The 17,618-nt window shown below is 37.3% G+C and overlaps 1 protein-coding gene across 1 annotated transcript in view; it reads right to left on the bottom strand.

Moving 5' to 3' along the window:
* The window catches only part of ZNF407 (zinc finger protein 407), a 317,252-nt gene that overhangs the window by 278,789 nt on the left and 20,845 nt on the right, over positions 1 to 17,618 (bottom strand). The window contains exons 2-3 of the mRNA XM_088535667.1: positions 11,922 to 16,736; positions 5,909 to 6,023 (exon numbers count right to left, since the gene is read on the bottom strand). Coding sequence (XP_088391793.1) covers positions 5,909 to 6,023; positions 11,922 to 16,692 — 4,886 coding nt within the window. The 5' untranslated portion in view covers positions 16,693 to 16,736. The remainder of the gene's footprint in view (positions 1 to 5,908; positions 6,024 to 11,921; positions 16,737 to 17,618) is intronic.

Raw genomic sequence — 17,618 nt, 5'->3', positions numbered from 1 at the left:
CTGTGGCCTAACCGACACACGCGCATCCTCTGCGTCAGAACCATCCACAGTAAAGCAAAAATTTAAAAGCGCATGTCTGTAAGAGAAGCTGCACTAATTACACGTGCTGCATATATCACCGTCACACCTCCGTGTATCTTGATAATTACCATTTGGAAGTGCACTGAATTAGATTATATGCAGTACAGATATTAGTCTGAATCACTAATAGTATCTCTAACTCAAATACAAACATATGCTCTGTTGAGTGTGTCTGCCTCGCACCTTTTTTACTTCATCAAGCCCAACCAAACCCTTATAATAATCTAATTTAGAGCACACATTCCTAAAAATACATTTTACTAAATCTGAAAGATGTTCCCGACTTTGCTGCCTCATTTGTAACACAGGACACAAGCTGAAGGGTCCCTGCCTGATTCCTCCGTGTTACCTTAACACTGGCTTTAACTTCAGTCAGCTCCACGGCAGCCTCCCAGGCCAGAGAGCAACACCCAACGCATCACAGCATCTGCACCGGCTGTTTAAAGATGCTGGCAGCTTTGCTGAATAAAAGTAAATTGCTTCCATTTCAAATAGTTTTCTTAAATGGTAAAAATAGAGACAAACTAATTTTCGTTACCAAAGTCAACAGAGGCACAAAGTGCACGATAGGACCAAACAACAAAATGCAGGTAGAGAAACTCAGGATGCCGGCATCTGGACTAGTCATCCAACACAGGCATAGCTTTAATCTAAACAGCTGAACCAAATATCTATTTTTTGCTTGGACACATTTGTAGATATGATGTTTGTAATTAATTGTTCACTCAGAACTGCAATTCCATGGTGTATTTGATGATTTAGGTATACAACGGTTTTAGTTCTCAGAGCAGACTAAAAATAGTGATTTTAATTTATTCCTGCTGCCTACAATTACCCACAACCATGTATTTTTAAATATTTCCAGCCTATAAAAATTACTAATTTTTGCCACTTGTGTTTATCTGCATTTAGACTTTGATTTGGATAAATTAAGCTCTCAAGTGTTCCTTGCTTTATGAAACTCTGCATGTTGTACACTTCAACACAAATAAATGACTTCTACCATTAGAGGTTTAAATAATGTAATGTATTTCATGCTCAGCCTGAAGCTGGATTCCAATGAAGTTGCTAATGCACGTAATGATTAAGTGTAACTCAAATACTAACTGTGTTGTTGAAAACATGACAGGCAATAATTTGGTCTATTATATTCTGCCATTTAATTGCCTAGTACAGACATTCTCTGACACGTTATGAAGCAATGATTTACAATTATTCAAGCTGCAAAGGTCAGAAAGTGACATTATAATCATCTACACAGAGATCCCTTCTAATGCACAAAAACTAGGTAATACTGCACAAAAATAGTTCTACTGGAGTAGCAACTTTCTATTTAAGATTTCCCAAACTGCGCAAGCATAAATAATTAATTTACCTTAGAGTACATTAAGATACCCTTGAAAATACAATGTTTTTCCTGCTCTTACCAATAAATTTATGAATAACTCTTTTTCGCTTGCAAAAAGCAATCTTAAGAGAAGGTTCTCACTAAAAGTAGCCTGGCATTAGCAGTAGTCTGTTAAAAAGAAATCTGGAAATCTAAAAGATCTTTGGAAAAAAAAATAATAATCACAGGAACACAGACAATGTTTTTGATGGAGCTGGCCAAAGCACACTGTTACCATTAAAGTAATAAGATACATTAACTAATATGCTGAATATATTTTAGTACATTTATTTAGATGTCCTCAAAGCAACCAGTCATTAAAACACTGAACTTTTTACTGATTAAGATCACCAGACTACCCTTAACATTAGCAACAGCAATAAAAGTAAAGAAATTAGAAGCTATTTCTATGCTTACGACACCACAGTTCTTCAAAGTTGTTTACATGAGGCTTATTAAAATATATATATATAAAACAACCACCAAAAATAAAAGCATACTTCAACAAAAGACTTATTTAGCAGAACTCCTTCTAACAGCTCCAGAATTTAATTAGGAAAAGGAGTTTCACAACACATTGAGGACCAAGAAACAGGAAAATATACGGACCCCCTTATTCATACACACACAAAAAAAACACACGCATGCATACAAAGGGAAGATCTACTTCAGCAAAATGCAGGGAAAAAGAAAAGAAAGAAAGAATGAAAGAAAGAAAAATACCTTTCCCATCCCCTCCAATTTCCCTTGTGTACACAAATACATACTTTGGATCCTTAAAACACTTGACTACTACATCTGGAATCAACACAATGAACACACTAATACAAATGTCCTGGCATTTTTTTTCATAAATGTAGTGATAAATGTTTATTTGCATGTTTTAAATAGTAAAAATTTTCTTAAACATCGAAACCTACCTTACACCCATCTTCTTCAGTAGATTTTTTTTAAGTCATAATGAAAGAAGAGAGGAAAAAAACAAAGAAGCTGCCACTCTTAGTTGAAACATCTAAATAAGAAAATTTTGTTTCTGAAAGCGAAAGCAAGAAAAAGGCAAAGGAACAGTAGATGCATTTTAAAATCATACATTGCCTATAAATTCTGTTCAAAATCTAAAGTGCAGAACAATGCATTTTTTATGTTCTACCTAAGGCATAAAATTTGAAAAGTGCATGATAAGCCTTTTCACTGCATTCCACTCTGCAAATGAAACAAAAATTTTAAATGCTGGGCAACTAAGATTTGCTTATCTAACCCAGGGTATCAGCCAATTTCACAGCCAGACTTTCAAAAATTAAATTCAAATATGTAGCAGTTTGCTACTCCCAGAAAATAGATACTACCTCTGAAATAATGGGATATATTTTACAGCCATGGATATGGAAAAGAAAACAATTAACACACATCTGCGATAAGGAAATGAGTAGCAGACGGTTTATTCCAAATGTTAAAACATTAGTGGTGTCCAATTTCTGTGTCACGTAGTTTTTGCTGTGCAGCTGAAGAAAAACAAACCCTGAACTTCAATTAATAAAATAAGACAACACAGCTAAATTGCTGCCTTTTCCAACAACTAAGTGAATTACATACTGTTTACTTTGTATCACATAACTATGAGGAGCATTTGCAAAATTTTAGACACAGCAAACCCCTCCTCCAACAGAGCAGCACGGGTAGGACTTTCTTTTTCTTAAACAAAAAATGCTGGAAAATCTATTAAAAAAAAGTATTTGGAGACTAAAACCACAATGCACAATGTTCCACTGACATTTCACCTTTAAAAAGTACCCTAGCAGACTCAAAAGCTTTTGAAACATAATTTATCCTCACAACTAGCAGAGGGCTTATTACTATGAATCTATAAGTCAGAGGATAGAATATTAACTACTGCAGAAAAGAAAACATAGTGCAGGACCTTCTGTTTGTGACAAAATTACAGAGTTAATGTTCCTGAAAGATCACTTCACCTTTTAAAGCATGATTTTTAAAAAGGTAAAATTTATAGCAATTAAAGCTAATGAAGAAATGCAGCATGAGCTGCTTATGTTCAGGAACTAATAGGTCCACTGAGCATTTCTAAGATTATTTAGCCATCAATGATAATGAATTGACATTGTCAGTGGTGTTAATGTACCAATGCTCTATAGTGCCACTAATCCGATAGCCAATCCTAGCAATTTTTTTATGTTGCTACTTTATTTTTTAACCTACACGCTACCCTATCGTTTCAATTAAAACAGCAGAAATACAGCACAGGCTATTAGACTTTTTTTTTTTTCCTCTCTCTCTCTCTCTCTCTTTCCATATTAAGGCCATCCTTTGGATTTGGACTCCAGTTCAAACTGTGCTGGTCATTCCTTTTTCTTCAAATCCAGTTCAATTCTCAAGGACTGTTAGCTACAGCATAAAAATGGCTTTTCCAGTTAAATCAGTGATAAGACATAATTCTTAAAATACATATTTGGTGCATATTAAGAGAAATATAGTGATTACTTAACCTGCAAAAGGACTAAACTTGTATGTAAACCAGAATAGAAGGTATTGTCTTCAGCTGATTGTTTTACCTTATCTGAATAGCACAGCTTCATTTAGCAATACAATATTGCACAAAAACAGAAAATGCATACCTGTTTGGCTACCAGCATAACGTCAGCAACATTCAACATAACCAGCTTAGTTAAGGCACTAACGTGCAGGTTCGCAGTTCCAATCATACATAAATGTTTTGCTCTCTGTTGTAGTACAGTCATACTACAATCTAGAGTCATGTGTTTTCTGAAACAGATCCTAAGAAAATGTCAATTCTTAAGTGAAGGAATAAGGTTTTGAAAAATGAGAAACTGTGCCAAATCCTAACCATGTTAATTTTCTTTTTATAAAAGACACCGTGTTAACTATTTTGAAGTTTTTTTTTACTCTTTCTCTTATGCTTAGAGAATTAAATGATGATTTTTTTCAGTCTAAATTAAAAAGAACCTGAATAAAGAACCATTGTCAAGTTTGCTGACAGCTTCTAAAGAACACAGCTTAGGCTTCTCTAAACAGTCTTGTGGATCTGCAGTTGTTAACTGCCTTCCATACTAAACCCTCTGTAGTAGGTCAGATACAGTAAAGAATAAAATTAAAAAAAAAAAAAGACTAAAGGCTACTATACATAATGTTCATTTTAGACTTGAATTATCCTGTAAAATAGAGAGTAGCAAAAGTCATTCTACTACTGATCTTCCATGGACTTAAGAATTAGATTCATATATTTTTAATTTGTTCTTCAAGCAGTCAGCAATTAATTTTCTTAAGTGACTAAAGGCATCCAAAGTATCTTATGAGGCTACATACAAAATTATTTGGAAAAACAGAGAGATGAATCAGTGAAAATCACTCAACTGCATCTTCTAGCTGAAGATTCCCTTGTCCTTTAAAATGTGTAACCCACTTTGTCCTCCAGTGGATCAGTATAGCAAGTGTATACTAAAAAACCTCCCGCTGAATAATATCCCTACCATCACCCCACACCACTCATGTGTGCACTGCATTATCTAATTGAACTTGTACTGTTCTACGCATTAGCTATAAGACTGTTACAGCAGGTTACATAGGTTTGAGTGGAGTCTTTTTATATGATGCATATATTAGTTAATTTCTCTAGCATAATAACATTAAAATATATTTTTAATCAGAACTAGGGTATTAAAATCCAAGTTTGAATGTCCTATGATGTACCATATATGCCATGGCATTTTAAAACCTTTTAAACATTTCTGCTAAATTAATTAGTTTTGCATTAAGGAGTCTCAATGCTTCCTATTAAATGCAACACATTTGAAGGACAATTAAACATTATGAACGATCCTTCTGAGGAAATAACTATTAAGTAAAAAAGAAAAACAAGATTTTTTGGTTTTGGTAACAAACAAGAACACAAACATACGTAAAAGGCTTCAATTTATTTTTAAAGTCTTAAGCCTGCAATATTTTAGATCCATTTGTTTGAAAATCAGTCTTGTGTTTTGTTTTTGTAACAAATGAGAACCCTAATGGAGTCCAGAAATCTGTTAATGGTACTAAAATTATAACAGTATAGCAAAGGAAAAAAAAACACACAGTAAAGTCTATATTATATATTTTTTATGGCTTTAAATGGAATTTACAGTTCTCCCTGGCAATGTGAATGAACATCCTATAATTTAGTCAATTTACAGATTACAGGTTCAAATTGACCTTGTAGCCCATAAAATTGCTCATCTTCAGTGCAGGATTAGAAGTGGGAAAAGAATGTCATAACTGTATTTAAGGAATTTACCATAACAATGGAAAGGAGGATATGCATGCATAATTTTAGCCACTCTTGCTCACATCAGAGTTTTCAATTTTGAAACAATGCATATCCTGCACTCTTCTTCTGGTTAACCATGGTGGAAACTCTTTCAATTTACTCACCCACAGACATGACACTTGTATTCCCTCATCCCAAGGTGCCTCTTGACATGGTTTCTGGCATCTCCGAGCTGAGCTGTTGCAAAGTGGCATATCTTGCACTTGAATGGCTTTGATCCTAAGTAAAATTTAGCATAAGATATGAGTTGAATTAGAATAATATATTACCCATGGTTAAAGAAATAAGAATTCCTGGGAAAAATATAACCTTTAAAAAAGTCTATCCCCCATTTAACCTGTTCGAGATTTTTGCCTAACAAAAAAGTATCATCTCGTACATAAATTTATAACTCTGGGGACACAGACAGCCCATATACATTACTCATTAGAGTTTCCTCAAGTTCAAGATCACTGAAGCTACTCGTTTCACTTTTAATAATAATTTACTTTTTAGAAGGAGTATTAAAATGAGAAGACAATATGCTAGGAATATAGCCTCTCAGTGAGATCACAGAAGTTGCTCTCCATTTTTTTTTCCTTCCTCCAACCACTGAAATTCAGCTAATGGTCTTAAAGTGGCTTTATGCTGGTGAAAACTGCAAGATGTACTTGTTTTTTAAGCAAGTATGTTTAAAGTAAAGTAATTTTACAAGTCTTCTGACTTTGAATAGATTTCACATTAGCATTGGTATTTCAGAATTGTTCTGTCACACACAGAAAATGATTCATCACCTAGCTATTGTAATGACATGCAATGTATGAATATACAGGGGATAAAATATTATGCCTTTATGACTGTTTTATGGTCAAGAATTTATGATTATTCTGCAAACCAGAAGTATTGACATTTTGGCTATTATTTATTTCAAGAACAAACTTTAATATTAAATGCCCAGTGCAGACCAAAGAATTCTAAAATGATTTCTCCAAGGAAGTTTTACCAACCTATTTCTTGCACCACATCAGCTTGGCAAAAGTCAAACAATTTGTCATATTCAACAGTGGCCCTCTACTGAAGATGGAAAAAACGCATTTTTACTGTAATAGTTAAATTTTGCACATGTCTCTACCTAGGTTATTACGCAGCAACGTTATTTTCAAGTATGTTGCAGCACTTTCCAGTTTTCTGACCAGTAAATCCTTAAACCAATAAATCAAAATCACTGAATTGCAGTTAAAAATAAGTACAATATGTTCACAGATTCTCCGTATTATGTTTAGTATATGTTTTGTGAAGCACTTTTTCCAATACAGTTAAGCATAGTATGAAATATGTGAACTTTAATAAATATACATAAAGAGCTCTGATAAGAAAATTGTTAACAGTATATCATACTTGATCAATGAACCTTCGTGCTGTGCCCTTGAAAACCGAATATCCTCCAAGAATCCATTGGTGAAATTGAGGATCTTAGTAAAAAAATTTAGAGTCTTAAATTTCAATTTAATTCCCAAAAGCTGACGAAAAATGAAGCATTTAATTTTAATCTTCTAACTGAAATAAAAAAGTCAACAGTACTAAGCACAGGCAGACAAGGTTGAATATTTCACAGTTCAATGACAATGAAGCCAGATCTCTTAATACTTCCATTTCTACTGTTGGAAGTAGATGTAAAATATATTTAGCACCTGAATGGTTATATCTAGTCAGCTTTATATGTTTAAATGTCAAAAGCAGGTTGAGACTGCAGCTAACAGCAATCACATTCTATCAATCACGCTGAAAAAAATCCCAGTTTATTTAAATGATCCTGATAAAACTATATTAATCATTAATTTGGTGACATTTCAAATCAACACTGCATACTACAGAGACCCATGCAAATAAAACAGCCGCTCTTTGCATTAAATAAAGGAGTATTAAAGTTGATGTTTTAACTTGTGATCTTTGAGACTAATTACACAATTAACAATATCAAGGTCAGATTCACAGACAATTTTTTTTTAATCTATTGTGTTATACTGCTGTTTTACATCATGGCATTCAAGCACCATGTGGATTCAACCCTGTGTACTGTTAGTTTCTCTCCTACTGATTAAATTGTAAATTTGTTCCTCATTCTGCTCCTGCAGGTGTCCCGCAGGGCCTCCGTACAAACCTTCCCTGTTTTCCATTTACATGACTCCTTTGTGGAAAAACTGTAGTTCAGGCCAGTTGTGGCTGCCCAGGGCTGACAATACATAAATGTATTATTCTGTTCACTGCTCTCACCCGAAAATCACTGAGGCCTTCACTTCACTCCCCACCCCCACTGGATATCTGTTATAGCTGAATATCTGTTAACGTCTCCATTTAAACTCCATGAAAACTCAAGTGCTGGCAGGGCACAGCCACTACTTATCCCCTGAAACAAAAACATTGCATCTCCCTTTTAGGTTGCTGATGCCACATTTGTTCCTATTTGTTCTTGGATGGAACAAACCAAGATTTTCTATTTCAGGTCAACGTGTTGCACTGAAAGTTGAGTTAACAGGGCAAAAATCTGCATTTATCAAAAGGTTATTTGAAACATTATTGAAGCAATTTTCCATTTATTAGCCATACTTTTATTTTCACAAATTTGAATAGTTCTCATAAACTCTGCAAAGTGTCATACTATGGGCTTCGTACTTGGCTCTTTGTTAACACACACACAAAAAAAAAAAACACAAACAAAAAAACCTTTTAATATAGCATCTTTTAACCAAAACAAAATTCGAGAGTTATGGGATGGAAACAGGGTGTATATTTGTGATGGCAGGAATGACAAAACGTCTCTTAACAAACAAATGGAAAAAAAAATAGAATAAATTTTAGAGTTCAAGAGGACAGGACAAAATCATGCTGTTATTTTTTTTTGCACAAATGAGTGAGATTAATAATTCTAATTTTGCATTAAGACAATAGAGACCAAAAATAAAAATAAAAGAACAAAGCGAAACAAAAAAAACCCCACTGCCTCAGTTTTACACCAAGCAGAACCAACATCATCTGGTGTACCTGGTGAAACAGCACTGTCCCATTTCCACCCAGGCTTAGCACATGGGAAGTTAGATACCACGACACTACGCTCATATGGGATGAAACTTCCATTAATTGAGAAAACTGATGAGAAACTAAACAGCGATGATGCGGTTGCAGGTGATTTTCCCTCAGATGTTGATTGTTAATTAAGTTTATGGGACCTGCATCAATTGCAAACTAAAAAGTCTTCCACCTCTACTATTCCTTTTATTTTTCTTTACACCTCCTCATTTTCACTTGTCAATATGTGATGGACTTGCTTGTTATCTCCTCTCTAGCAAAGCTTCCTTTTCATTTGCAACATGAAAATCTCTTAGATTACTTAAAGGTATTTTGAAACAGTCTGTTTCTCTTACTGGCAATCATTAGTTGCATCTTTCCAGCACTAGCACCTCCCTTCCCCCACAAATTCCCATCACCAATTACTCAAATTAATACAAAACCCAGGAAGTTACAGATAGTTATAGGCATATATACAGATATTTATGTGAAAAATATATTTATGGCAAAATAAGCTATGGTTCTCCTCCTGTAACCAACCTGGTGTTATTTTGGAAGATAACACAGGCTGGAAGTATTGCACTGCTCTGCCTGGCCACCGTTAGAAACCAGTGCAAACCATCAGTGTTAGGACTGCTGTGACTCCACCACCATTCCCAATAACCAAAAACCATAGAATCGCAGAATCATAGAATGCTCAAGGTTGGATGGGACCTCTAGAGATCATCTAGTCCAACCCCCCTGCACACGCAGGGTCACCTAGAGCACGTGGCACAGGACTGCATCCAAGCAGGTTTTGAAGATCTCCAGAGAAGGAGACTCCACAACCTCTCTGGGCAGCCTGTTCCAGCGCTCTGTCACCCATCTCTTTCAACTGTATCCATTGTCACACAGATTAGAAGAAAAAAATATATAAAACACATAAGAAAATCGCAAAAATATGAAAACAGGGACCAGAAGAGAAACTTCTTTCCATTCCCTGTTAACAAAAGTATCTGCATTACTTTTTTTATGTGAACAAGCAGAGCATCAGAAAAGCGAATCATTTAAAGGTCCCATGAGAAAGAACAGAGACTAATGGCTGTTCTGTAACCCTTCTCCATCCCCTCCAACAGCACCACCAAAAGTGACTTGCAAAATGAAATGTATTCTGTTCCCACTTTGCATATTTAGGGCCACTCCAAAGCACAATACAAATATACTCCATGGTAAGACCTACACACAAGATGTTAAAAAAGTACACTAACTTTTACTAAATGTTACAATCAATGATGTAAGGTATGTAAGTAGGGTTGCTTTGTCATATATTGATAGTTACCTCACTTTCACATCCACATTAACTTGATTTTAAATGCAATTAATACATATAGTCAAGGAAGACTAATGGACTACATTCTGCACTTAACCTGGTGGACATTTTCAAATGGCACAAGTGACCAGTGCAAACCTATTTTGCATTGTAAACGACTAAATAAATCTTAATGGATTAAGAATGATCAGCTATCAACACACAAGGGAAATTAAGTGCTGAAATGCCTACATTGATTATTTTAAATTATTAGCCTTACTCTGTTCTTGAATTTGTATGCTTTTAGTGAGCTTTAACACATTTACAAGACTTATTGACTATAATTACAAGAGAATTCAAGTAATGGACACATCAATTATAAGCAACACGTCTTGACCAGACAGTTGCATAAAGAATTCTAAAGCGAGCTCCATTAGCATCTTCCCCTTAGTTTTATTCAGTTTTATCTGCCATAAGAGGGCATATTAAGGGCTTACATAGCTGTTCTGACCATGTGAACATGAATGTCCCTCCCAAGACTTAACATGTGCATTTAACATTAGCTGAAACTGTGTAGATAAATACATTATTGACAGGACAGAAGTCAAGATTAAAATAGAAGGTATGTGAACTATTGGTATACATGAATATTGTGGTTATAGTAAAATACTTTGAAAGATTTGAAATACAATGTCTGCGTTCCTCACAATTAATTTTAAACTTTGTTGTCCAGTCATGCCCTTGCCTTTTTATAAAAACTCAAAAAACTATTTTAGGATTATGCCAGGAATTACCACTTCTTTTATATTTCTTTTTTCTTACCTTTTTGTTCTCTTCCCTGTAACCGTGCACTAAGTTTCAAATACTGCATGAATTTAAACTATAGCTTCCATAATAAGCCATTATTTAAAAGTACAGTAAAATAAACCTTACAGTTTTAATGAAAATATGTTCATTGAAATGTGAATTTATTATTCAAATCCACTCATAAATTCAACCATGGAGACACCACTTGTCTAAGCAGAGCTCAGTGATTTAGAAAAGCTGTCTATTTAAAATAAAGAATGTATGGCAGGTTTATAGAAACATCGCAGTGAATTTTTACATAAATTTAGAACTGCAGCTTATGCATTTTTCTACAAAAAATGTTTTTAAATTTTCCACTTAAAATTAAACATAAAAGGGAACTGAAAGCATAATTAGCACAGAAACAAAATCAGATGCTACATCCATGTGCGTGACATCGACAATACACACTATCTGCCAAAAAGACTGACCTATTCTAGTTCCTGAAGCTTATTTCTATGAAAAGTCTGGATGCTTATAATTTGTATTTCTTAAGGAGAGATATAATAGCAAATGACTGTCTGGAAGCATTACGCAGTGCTACAAGTGCAACTGAACCAAACTGAAATAAACTACTTAGATATGAGGAGAAAGTTGCAGAGAGCGGCTAACTTCTCTCAAACCAGCACTGCTTCATTATAGGAATTTAAGAACAAAGGGCTAGATAAAGGGAAGGAAATCTCTTTATGTGGGACAAAGAGCAGAAGGACAGCTGTGCTTACAAGGCTCTCATATCTTGTGCCATTTCATCACTGCACCTTCATACTCCTTCACATACTTGGTACTTGGTGGACTTTGCATTTCATCACTGGTTCATCAGGCTGCATGAAATTTCCTATTTCATAGGAAATGGCTATGAGATTAACAAGGAGAAGACGACCAGCAGTACCACCCACTCTGTCTGACAGACAGTGGGTGCAAGGAGAACATTCCCATACCTGTATGGGTGCGGATGTGAGCTAGGAAGGCCATGGAATTGCTACTTCTACACAACTTCCCGCAGTACTTGCAGACGTTGCCTTGATTCTCTTCCCTCTCTCTGTTTATTTGCTCCGTGTCTTCCACGATGTACTTATTGACCTCCCGCAGGAGCTCCTCGTGCTGCTCTTTGATGTGCAGGAAGAGGTTCTGCTCCGAGTCGAAGGGCTCCGTGCACTTCACGCATTTGAAGGTGGCGCCTCCTTCGGGCAGCTCCTCCACGCTCGCCTGCTCGTTTCGCAGGTGCCCGGCACTGGCCAAGTGCTGATGCAGGTTGCTCTCTGTGTAAAATGACTTTCCGCAGAGCAAACAGTGAAAATGTTTTTCTTTTGAAGGATGTTTCATGGCTATGTGAACATTTAGTCCGCTCAAACCATCTGCTAGAAAACCACAGTCATCACAGCGAATACGTGTCGATTCCCCGGGGGAAATTCCTTCCGATTTCTTCTTCTTCGCACTGCTCAGTGACGTGTCTGCCCTCGTGGGGAGCTCGCCAGCTTTCCCTCCGCCCGGCAGCTGCCCTTCTTCAGGCTGGTCAGCAGGCTCTCCATCCTGATGGCCTTTTAATCTTACTATGGAAGAATCAAACTTGCCAAAATTCGGCAGCATCTTTCCTTTATCATCAGCACTGATAACTGTTCCCAAAGCCTCATTACTACTTTCTTGCATGCCCTCAGCTGCCGAGCCATCTGCCTCCCAAACATTGTTATTTATAGTTACTTCTGCTTCATGTTGTGCTTCCATAAGGGCTTCTTCCTCCTCCCCAGTAGGCTCCTCTTCAAAACTTCTGTCGCCCTCTAATTTATGTATATTTTGTACCGTTTCCCCAATGTTTTCAGCAAAATTTGATTGCTCTACTGCATTACTTGTTTCTGTAAGAGTCAGCCCAAGGGGATTATTTTCTTTTAGGTGTATTTCTTCGAGAACGTCTGTGTTTCTACATTCTGCTCCAGGGTTTGCTCTGCTTGCTTCCAGGCTTTCCTCACCCTTTCCTGCATTCTCGTTTGTGTCACCTGACCCCTTTTGATTTTCTACAGTGCAATGGTTGCCTGAGTGGGGTAGCTCCTGAGCATGGCTGCTCTCCTGAAGATCTGGCTGAGCATCTTCTTCTTTAACTGATACCCCCTTACCGAGCGTAACAACTTGGTCTTTCTGAGGAGCTTGTTGGAATGCTTCACAAAAACGATTTTTGCCTCCATTTTTAGATTCCTCTTCAAGTTCAGCTTCTACTGTATTCTGGGAACTGCCTTCTTGAGGCATTTCTGGAGATGCATTTTCATCTAAGACAGAACCCTCGGTTAAGCTTTTACTCATATGATCATCCTCTGCTGCATCTTTGGCACATTTTATTGCATCTAAACCAGTTTCTAATTGTGTTGGACCACGATAACACTCCTCTTGAGACAAAGCAGTGGCTTCTTTAGCGATATTCGCCGTGTCTGCTTCCTCCCCAGCAGAATAAACATAAGTTTCTCTTCTAATTTTATGCTTCTCCGTTGCTGCATGCCGAATCATCTCTCGGCGAGTGACAGCATAGTAGTCACAAGCCATGCAGTAGTATTCGAATTGCTTCGTATGCTTTCGTTTCACGTGCAGCTCTAAAGAAGAAGAAGAGTGAGCAACGAAGTCGCAGTGTATGCACTTGTTGTCACTTGCACCCCCTGCTCTTCTCTGTAAGCACGAGTCACCCTCTTGGGTATCCCCAGCTGCTTCCAAAAATATACGTTGTTTTATATTTAAAGAATTTTGAGTATGTTCCAGATCTGGCAGCCGATGGGCATTTTCAGCTTTTACCTCAGAGTTTCCTTGGTCATTTTCCTGATTTTCTACAACAGAATTTTCCACATCTGATGACTGGCTATCATCGTCAACGTGTTCATGCAAAACAGTCGTAGGGCTACTAACTTTCTTGCTTCCAGATTCAAAATTACCTCCTTCAGGGCTAACAATTATCTCCGAGTTCTGTTTTCCGTGTCCTTCTATTTCAACACGACTTCTATGCTTCTTGGTGGCACAGTGACGTTCCATATCTCCTTTGGTCACGGTATAGTAATTGCAAAGCTTACACAAATAGCTGTATTGATGACTGTGCTTTCGTCTGATGTGAACGGTCAAATTTGTAACGCTGGAGGCCAGAAGACCACAGTGAGTGCATGTCCTAGATATAGTGCCTTTGGGTCTCCCTCTCCTCGGTGCATTAGCTAAAACCAGTTCATTGTCACCAATTCTTTCATCAGCTGGTACCAGTTCCTTATTTCTTGATATGTTTTCCCCAGTAGAGGATGATACATGCATAAGTTCTTTACTTAAGTCAGCATTCACACTCCCAGAAATAGAAGGCTCCATCACTGTTCTCATACCACCAACACCAACACAGACCCTTTCAATACATTCCTCAAAACGTAACCCAATGTTATTTTTCCTGGCATTTTCAAGGTGCTTGCTTCTTTTGATATGCTTCTCCATTCCCTCCTTACTCAGCGAGTAAAGATTACACGCTTTGCAAAGGAAGTGATATTCCTGTGCATGGCGGAGCTTTATGTGCCTCGTAAGAACCGTGGAAGATCTTGTCTTATAAAAACACTTCTTACACTGAAACTGGGTTTTATTCAGAACAGAATGCTTCAGTTCATTCCTATGATTCGCTAGGAAGGAGTCTGGGGTTTTTTCTTTCATTGACACCTCCATATCCTGTTCAAGTTTTTGACTGTTGTTTGATTCTAAGGCAGCATAAGTTACCACTTGCAAGGACACATCACTGTTATTCAATGGAGTAGCTGGCTGATCATGTTGCTCATGTTTTTGATGATTTACCAGCTCTTCTTCCGTTAGAAAAAAGAGAAGGCAACTCGGACAACTATGGGACATACCATGCTCCTCACGCATATGGCTTTGAAGGTTTATCACATTCAAGCAAGTAAATGAACAAAGCTGACAACTAAAGCTGCAGGCTCCCACCTGGTGTTTACTGTCCTGACAGTGTTGCTGCACGTCCTCCTTGACTAGAGAGGAATAACTACATGTCTGACAATGAAACTGCACTTTTTTTGTATGAAGCTTTACAACATGAGCTTCCAAACTTTTTCTGTTCTGGAAAACAGTATCACAGTAACTGCAAGTATGATGAACACTATGATCATCAATAAGTTTAATTTGAGAATTTTTTGTGTCCGTAGTGCTGGAAGGAAGTGTATTTGACCTATCTAGAGTAAGATCTTGAATTCCTGAAGTAGATTCATATTGCTTTTTATCACGCGTTTCTAATTCTGTATGCCAAGTAGGTCCTGAATCCCCAGCTTTAAGCTGTGTGCTGGAGACAGGCTTCACATGTACTCTCGGAGGATCACACTCGCCTTTCTTAGTGCTCCCCAACAAATTATATCTTCTTTTAACTTGCCTTTTTAATCTAAAAGAACTACTTCGCCCAAATGAAGTCCTCAGCAATACAATGTTTCTTTTATGTTCTGGTCTATCAAATCTCCTTGTCAAGTTTAAATTGCTAACTAGCTTTTTGGCTGCTGGAGAGTGTTCCAATTCAGGCAAAATGCCTTTTGAGGGTCCTGGCATTTCTAGCTTTCCAGTATGGACTTCATGATTTTCTTCAACACCAGAAGGAAGTAACATTTCCTTTGTCATAGTAGCTGGCTTTTCAGTAGGAGCATTCAAAGACGGTACTTCAACAAGGTCAGTACCATCATTTTGTTTAGACAAGCTTCTTCTGGAGCCTTTCAAAGCACTGCAAACATTGCTTAGTTCTTTTTTATCAGCAGGCCTTATCCTTAATTTACTGGTCCCGGGTTTCATTCTCACAGTCCTCTCTCTGCCTGCAGCAGATTGTTGTTTATTAAAGGATTTTTTGGTCAGCATCTGTACAAACCCTCCCCGCGCAGCAAGGTTTTGGCGTCGAAGGTGCGTCTTGCCAAGCAAGTGAGAGTTTAGGAGATTTTCCTCAACGCTCTGAAAACCACACAGATCACAACAAAATACCTTGGATTTCTCACAATCCTGTTTAGTGTGCGTGTGTAATGCTGAGCTGTGTTCTGCTGCGCAACTACAGCGAGGGCATGTTTGCTCTTTGGATTGTCTGGAGTGGCTTTCTGCTATGTGTTTTCCCGTGTCAGAGCAGGAGAGGAAAAGCTGATTACATGTTTTGCTTTTAAGATCATTGCCTGTGTTTCCAACCGAATAGCTAACACTGATTTCTTCTGAAGAAGGCATATTTTCAGGAACAGCAGCTGGAACCTCTTGTGAATGTTTATTTTCCCAGTGAATCTTCAATACGGCACCATCAGCACATTTGAAATCACAGTGCGGGCACATCACATTTGAATTAAATATGTCATCACCAAGACAGCTGGTGATTCCTTCCTGCTTTACAGCTCCATCTACTATACTAACTGCTTCTCCAAGTAGGCCCTTCTGTAATTTCCTTTCACTATCTTTCATGTGTTCTGAGGAACTCAGCTTTCTTTTTCTGGAGACATTTTCAGGTCTATCTGCTTCAGAAACGTCAGAGTTTGAAGATTCTAGCAATGCCCTTTTATTTGTGTCTTTCTCTTCTCTTTTCCTTTCGAGGTCCGTGGACACCTCCCCTGCTGCGGGCCTTGTTTTCTGCTGAGATGAAGGGGCACATTCAGCATCTTCTCCTGGCGTCTTTCTGAGGGAGTCTTTTGCTAATATCTGTGAACTCTCATCAACATCATCTCTCTTCTGATTATCCTCCCCATCCATTCTTAACAAGGATATTATCAATTGCAGATCATCTGGCTTAGTACCTATAAAATAAAAGAGCTATTATTAGTTTTACACGCACTCAAATGTTACAAGGCTCGAATTTTTAAAAAATGACTTTTTTTAAATCAAATTAAAATCACAGTGGATAGACAGGCACAATGAAAGAGACAAGGGTGAGTTTTCAGTATGGTGTCTCAGCTTGTGGTACCTGAAAATCAAACCAAATTCTAAGCCCAGGGTTAACAGAGTTCTCTGTGATGAGCACCACGAAGCGAGCACTGGCTTCAGAAGCTTTTTTTGTAATTGAGTAAGTGCTCAACTCTCCAAGAAAAGATTCTGTAATTTAGCAGTGAGCACTGTGAAGCAATGAGACTTACAAGTGCATAGCGTCCCTACAAGGTTGTTTTATTTAGTTGCTTAATATTTTATCATCTTTAATTTTGGCAGACAAATCTGACTTTTGTTTTGGGAAGAATTTCTAGGATACTCTAAACGTAACAGCTTCCAGAGGACCTGCCACAGGATGCCCAACTTTTCTTGAATTAGAAACCTCAAGGTTCTGAAGTCAAACGCTCTTAGGAGGAAATGGCCATGGCTAAAATAACAAGCAAAATAAAACCAGCACAACACACAAACATGGTAAGAATTAACTTCCCGTCCTCTGCTTAGACATGCCACAGAGTGGAACGGAAAAATAAGCCTAGAGAAAGAGGGGTTTGTTAGGGAGGAATATTCAGATCATTCTTTATCACTCCTTAGATATCCTCTAGAACATCACTTCCCGAAGAAAAAATAAACAGGAAAGACAGGAAACAAGAGTCCAGACAGGAAAAACCTCTAGAAGCTCAGCACAAAGTGTTAACAACAAGATTTTTCTCAACTCCCTGGGGTGACCTTCCTGCTGTTAAAGGTCCTGAAGGGAC

Source organism: Tinamus guttatus, unplaced genomic scaffold (assembly GCF_059628265.1).
Source record: "Tinamus guttatus ecotype Peru unplaced genomic scaffold, ASM5962826v1 Tinamus_guttatus_pri_ptg000639l, whole genome shotgun sequence".
NCBI lineage: Eukaryota > Metazoa > Chordata > Aves > Tinamiformes > Tinamidae > Tinamus > Tinamus guttatus.
This window is presented reverse-complemented; position numbering and strand designations above follow the sequence as displayed.